This window comes from Melanotaenia boesemani, chromosome 2 (genome assembly GCF_017639745.1).
Source record: "Melanotaenia boesemani isolate fMelBoe1 chromosome 2, fMelBoe1.pri, whole genome shotgun sequence".
NCBI lineage: Eukaryota > Metazoa > Chordata > Actinopteri > Atheriniformes > Melanotaeniidae > Melanotaenia > Melanotaenia boesemani.
The window spans coordinates 2,895,883-2,902,694 of NC_055683.1; the positions used below are offsets into that span (position 1 = coordinate 2,895,883).

The 6,812-nt window shown below is 41.1% G+C and overlaps 1 protein-coding gene across 1 annotated transcript; it reads left to right on the forward strand.

Annotated features, from left to right (window-relative positions):
* The first annotated feature begins 2,056 nt into the window (after nt 1-2,056).
* si:dkeyp-72e1.6 (transmembrane protein 238-like) lies at nt 2,057-6,510 on the forward strand. Its single transcript, XM_041971100.1, has 2 exons — nt 2,057-2,808; nt 5,951-6,510. The coding sequence occupies exon 1, from the start codon at nt 2,315-2,317 to the stop codon at nt 2,795-2,797; it is 483 nt and encodes a 160-aa protein (XP_041827034.1). The 5' UTR covers nt 2,057-2,314; the 3' UTR covers nt 2,798-2,808; nt 5,951-6,510.
* The last annotated feature ends 302 nt before the right edge of the window (nt 6,511-6,812 follow it).

Consider the following 6,812-nt stretch of genomic DNA (forward strand, 5'->3'; position numbering starts at 1 on the left):
AAATCAAGTCCAGAGATGGGTGGGGTTAAAGACCAGCAGGTGGAGCCTCTGGTTTGTGATGTACAACAATCACAAGTCCAAAAAGCCCAAATAAAAACCTACTTTGAAACTTAAGTAAGTTCCTGTGTTGCTTTTATAGGAGTTTTTGGTTTGGTAGTGACTTACAACACTAAGAAACATTCCCAGGCACTTTAAAAAAAAGTGATTTTTGCATTATATGTCACCTTCAGGGACTGGAGTTTGACATTCCTGCTGTAGGCAAAGTGAAGCTTTGCTGAAGCTCTCAACCAATTCATCAATGAGTCTGGGTTGGTGAGGGTTGTTTCAGTCCATCCTTACAGGCAGAGTGTTATCAGCAGGACAGCGATAGATGCAAAATGCTGAAAAGCATGATGTCAGTGGTGCAACGTCTTCCATGAATTATAATGAACACAGAAACAAAGGAGGGGAATGGTGGACATCCAGCAGCTTGTGTTCTTTCTTCCTGGCATGTGGCATGAAACAACGAAAGAATACACTTTATTTTTAAACATGGAGCTGTTCCTGCTTCGATTTTAGTGCCAAGCAGCACAGGTAAAGCAAATTTGTTCAGCACAACAACGCAGCCAGCCCATCATTCTGCCACCACCGTGCTGGACTGGACAAGTTTAAAAAAAAAATCGCTCTTTCATCAGACTTTTATTTTCAAGATAAAACTGATTTGCTATTTATAGTTTTTATTCATTCTCATTTACAAATAGTAACACTGTATTAAAAGTAACAAAATATAATAATAATAACGATAATAATCACTTTGAATTTATCCCAACATTTCCCAGAATGTTAGGGGGCAACAAAACCTTTGCAGAAGGGAAACATCCCTTTAAACTGCAGATTATTATGAACTTTACATAATTGCGTTCATTAGTTTCATTCATCCACATAACCCAAATCAATTAACATTTTTGTAAACACTTCCATATTGATTATTTTTTTAAAAAAAGCAGAACTGAACAAAAATAAAAACCTGGAAAAACGAGCAGAGTAAAATACATATTCAAGCAGCCTCAATATGTCCAGAAAGGCTTGAGGGATTTTTTTATTTTTTCAGATTTGTCTCAAACGTGCATCTGGACTCAGTGAAGAACTGATCAGTGTTGGTGGCCAGAGCTCAAAGTCACAGGTAAGATATATTCTCCATGACATCATGAATGTTTGATTGTGGTTTGTTGTGACTGGGACTGATGGGGCTCTGAATGGTGCACCTGGAACATTCCCCACCTCTGGCCCAGAACGAGATCTCTGCCGTGAATCCCTCCAGTCCATGTCAGTGTCACCTGAACTCCCGCTGTCTTCAAGATGACGTCCTGCGTCTGGTGGTCCTGGTACGGCAGAGAAATGTCTCTAGCATTATCCTTATCCCATCTGTGATCCACCCCATCTCCGTGTCCCCCGCCATGTCCTCCCTCACCTCTGGGTTCACCACCGCCGTGCCTCAGCCCCTCCCTCTGCGCCTCCAACCTCTTCCTGGTCTGAAACTCTTCTGATAATAAATCAGAGACTGAGTTGTCGGAGTCTTCAGGGCTTCTGTAACGGAGTTTTCTGTGGAGCCGGTGGAGCAAAGTTGTGGTCTGCGTTAAAAACTTTGCTGCCCCTCCCTCTGTGTTTTTGCAGCGACTTCTTTTTAGTTTTTGGAGGAGTGCTGCAGTCATTCACAACCTCCACACATAACTGCTAAAACACGGACTGCTGGAAGATGTGACCTCAGCTATCAGAGCAGTGGATGATAGTGTGTGTTAGAGGAAGCAACACACTCATTTCCTTTATGCCCCCTCCAGTCTGAGCTACCCCCCCGTGTATAAAAACCAGCTCAGTCATTGAACATTTAGTTTATTCTGGTGTCGCTGTGGAACAAACTGACATGCATCCTTTATAAGTGTACTGTATTTTATTCTTTTTATCTTTGTCCAGCTCTTTGATGCTTGTTGTAAATCACTTTATAAAATAAAGTTTGGTTAATTGTGTAAAACTACGGCTGGTTTTTTGGTCTTTACTGGTATTTAAATCACAGCAGAGCTCCTGGTAAACAGCTGTGGTGTCTACATTTCTTTTTAACCTGATTACATATGGTGAAGGTGTTCTGCGGGTTGACGTTACTGTCAGGTGCAAAGGGAAGCAGGAACTGTTCGGCCAGGTGCGCCGGGCCCCTCCTCCCAAAACCACGCCCCTCCTCCGTGCAGGTTGACCTGAGCGTGAAGCGCCTCACCTGGCTCACCTTACAGCCGCGTTGTGACTCCGTCCCGCGCAACAAAAAGTAAACCCGAGCGACACGAACATGGAGCCAGGACCCCGGGGTCTGGGTCGCTGCAGGTGCTGCTTCTGGCTCGCGGTAGCCTTTGACACCGTGGGGCTGCTCGTGCTTCTCCTCGGGGTGTTCGTTAACGTGTTTTTCTACGACTTGCTCATCTACGCAGGCGCCATCGTTATCTTCCTCAGCCTCATCTGGTGGGTGTTCTGGTACTCCGGGAACATCGAGGTGCCCCCAGCGGAGCTGGAGGATGATGTGGGGCTGCTGAAGAAGAACAAGGACGGGCTGAGAGGCATCGGCGGCGCCGTGAGGCGCCTCTCCAGCCGGGTGTCCACCGGCATCAGGAACTCCTTCCGCAGGAACGGCGCACCCTCCGGTCGCGCGCAGAAGTCAGCGCCGGGTCCCCCACAGACAAGGCAGGTGACCGTTGCCATGGCAACGATGGCCCCGGACATTTCAGTTTCCCCAGAGGCAGACTGCGAGGTAGAGATGCCTCACATAACCACATAACAGGCGGACAGGTGAGGCCTGACGCACACACACACACGCGCGCACACACACACGAAACCCCTTTGTCATGTTGAAATGAGATTATCACACCATGTGGTCCTGATTCTGTTCCTTCACCTCATGACTGTAACTGTTGATGTGGAGCCGGTGTAGGGTCTAACTTAGACATGACCTCCTCTGAACACCAGAGCAAACAGATCACGTTTGCTCTGCTCACACACCCACAAAACACGCTACACTTCATTTATCATGTTCTTTTTAATCATGCCTCCTGTGGTGGTAGGGTAGGGAACTCTGGGTGAAACTGTTCAAGTCAGCCTCACTACCAAAAATACTAAAGCTTAAGAGGATTTTTTTTAGTATTTATTCCATCAGTTTAATGACAGGCATCAAATACCCTGAGGTTGTACTAGATCCTCAACTCACATTAATAACATAATGAACCAGCCAGCCCTGCATGGTTTGATTTCATGTTGTCAGACAGTATGGGCTCATTATACAACCAAGAACTCAAAATTATGGATAAGATAATTGGTCTCATCAGAGCTACAAAACTAAAAAAAATCCATTCTTTCTTAATAAAAAAAAAAAAAAAAAATAATGTTCTGGTGGATTAACATGTCAGCACAAAAGCCACTTTGTGGATTCATCCAAAGACCGGGTGGCTGTAGGATCACCAGGAACAAAATCTATGACCGCAGGACCACGTTTGGACAGTCTTTCCATTAAAGGTAGTCATATCTGAAACATATCTGGGTTTCTTTGCCTTGTTCCTGATTAATACCTAAACAAACATTTTATCACTTATAAAAATTCAATTAATTGCAGTCCGGTTATAATCCAGTTAAAACAAATCCACTTTGATCTACATCAGTCTAATTTATAACATCTGTTCATAAAAACCAGTTCATGGAAATAAAATACAGTAACCAAGCAGATTGCATCAAATCTTATTCTTGATACAACCCTCCCTCCTCAGCTTCACCAGGAAACAAGAAAAAAACAAAAACTCCCTTTTGTTTTTCTTAATCTTGTCCTCTCCGTCATCTTAGTGAGCAGATCGATGGTCTGGCTGCTGTTGTACCAAACAAGTTTGCTGTATCATAGAGGAGGTTGATGGACATAAAGGTGGTGATGCTTTGAATATATGTATATATGTTAATTTATGTAATTAACTGCGTTAAAAATTGTAACGTAATTAACGCATACACGGCATGACGAGCCCCAGACGTCCGTCATTTCTCTGTCATGACGGCGGGACGTGGAGCGTTGCGATGTAAAGATCAGCTGGCCGGCTCTATTGATGGACTTGAGAATAAACAGCATTAATGCAGCAACCCATGGACGTCGCCCCCGTGGAGAATGTGGGTGTATTAACACACACACACTCACACCTGTACTTTTCCCACATTATTTTTTAAACTTATCCTGCATTTTGCACCAACATGTCTGCTGTAGTTCTTCTCTGGTCGTTTGTGCAACAGCTGCTTCCTCCTCTCATGTTGCTCGTGAATTACAACGGCTGTCGGTGATCAGCTGATCGGCTTTTCTCTTTTGTTGTGTGTGTTTATGGATCAGCTGAGAAGGAGGAAAGTAGCGGTTCATGGGTCATGCCATCACAAATTTACCTGAAAGTTTTGTTGTTGGCAGGACCTTTTCTAACACAGTAGCTGACGACAGAAAGTAGCTGTGGAAAGGATTTCAGCTATGCAGGGGCGGCTCTAGAAAAGTTCTGACAGGGGCCCAGACAGGAGTACTGACCGGGGGGGGGCACAAATTAGACCTTTTTTAGTTCTAGATTTTTTAAAATATTCAACTGATTATTACAACTAAAATGGTCATCTAATGTAAAAAAGTGAAGAAAAAGTAGAATTTTATCAGCAGGTGTTTACTTTGGGTGATGCTGCTGTAGGACTTTTATCACGGCTGCACAAACACTCACACTTCAATGATAAAAGGAAAAAGTTGTTTTTAATCAAGATCATCAGTTTTATCAGAGTTTCTTCATCAATGTCGGCTGTTTAACTTCAGTCATCACATCTGCTGTTTTTTTATTTTTATACTTATTTAAAAAAGTTTTAATTCAGAATTATGATCTAGAACATGGTAAAGATGTTTTAGAACAGAAGTACATTACATGCTGCGTTTACTGACCCTTGGACATCTGACATTTACCCAAGAGAAGGTCAGTAAACAGTATATATAATATTTGTAGCATCGGATCGTTCGGTTGATACAGTAAAAACAAACAAATTTCAGGCATAGTCGCGGATGGTGATTCATTCATTTGAAACCTGTAATTTATCTGATTAAAATTTTAATCATTTAACAGCCTTAATACACACATACACACACACACACACACACACACACACACATATATATATATATATATATATATGTATATGAGAGAGAGAGAGAGAGAGAGAGAGAGAGATTTAATAGTATAAATATATTTTTTTTCTTGAAATGAAGGTCTAATGAGGACAAAAGACAAACAAAATTACTTTTTAAAAATAAATTAAACAAGTAACACAAAGTCTTGGAGACGTGGTTTTAAAAAAAGATGGCGAGCTAGAATTCTAAGACTTTCTACCGCTCTTAACTCTATTAATGTATTTCTAATATGTTAATATGCTTTAATGCATGTTAAAATATATTAAAATATACTAAAATCTATCAAATGTATAAAGACTCAGTCTTTATAAAGAAGACTGTTTTACATTTATTACATTTCTTTTTATATTGGATCAGTGTGTAACTTAATAAAAATATGTTATGTTGATGGCTGTAAATGGAATATATTTAATTTATGGTACTAACAGTCACACAAATGACCACATTTTTTACTATATGTAGTATTATCTCTGAGGAACAGAATGTGTATTTATGAGTGTTTCCTCCGTGTTGTGAGCAGCTTCGCTTCCTGTCAGTCTGATGCCGAGTACGTCTGAAACTAACAGAAGTTCCTGTAACTGAATGGCAGTAAAATGCTCTTATCACTGGATAACCATTAACTACAGTCACTCCTTGTTTAAACAGCAACTCCGCCTGATACTGACTTTAATTAACCCCGAACTGACCGAGAAATGTCCGATCAGACGTGTAGAAACGGCTGTGATGATGATGTTTCTTTCTTTTTCTTCCTCACAGGACCGGACTGGTTGCAGCATTCGGCTGAGGTCCACCGGGCGCATGCTCCACCTTCGGCTGACTCAGATTACTGCTACAACATGTTGTATGTTGGTATCATGTGTCTGTGCGGGAAGTGAGAGCAGATTGTATTTCTTCTGAACGTTTACTTTCATTCTGCTGTCTGCATGGATCTCGTCAGTTTGAGATCAGTGTGTGAAGCTCCGGCTCAGGTGGACCAGTTTTAGATGTGAAAATAAACATGAATTAATAATAAGAGATATTACTGTGTACAAATAATACTGATTTTACTGTGAGGTTGTTTTTGTCTAAACTTAACAGCTTGGATATCATGTGCAGCGTCCTGGGTGGATGACATTTTATTTCAAACAATGAATGAACAACGTAATTTAATTGAAGACAGATGTTTTTTATATTTGGCTTTTTTCTGATCATATTATGCTGAATAAGCCTGTTTGTATGATTGAGCTTCGTGTGATAAAATGTGATTCATTGTTAAGACTCTGATGAAACAGGTGTTGATCTAAATGTCATTCCTGATTAAATTATTATTAATGAAATAATATATTTCTGTAATATTGATTCAGTTCAGTTTAGCTTTGTTTGTACCAATTTACAACATCTCATAATTATACATGTCACAACTGTGTTCACCAATTCATAATACTTACCTCGCTAAGAAAACCTCCACCCTGAGCTGCTCGAGGAGACAGTGGAGAAGAAAAAACTCTAATCTAACAAAAATGAAGAAGAAGAAACAGCAACAACTGAAAAAAACAAAGAAGAAGAATCATGGCAACAACCGGAAAACACAACACCCAGCGTGGAAGAAGATATACAAGCGGAGGGAATGATGGTGGTC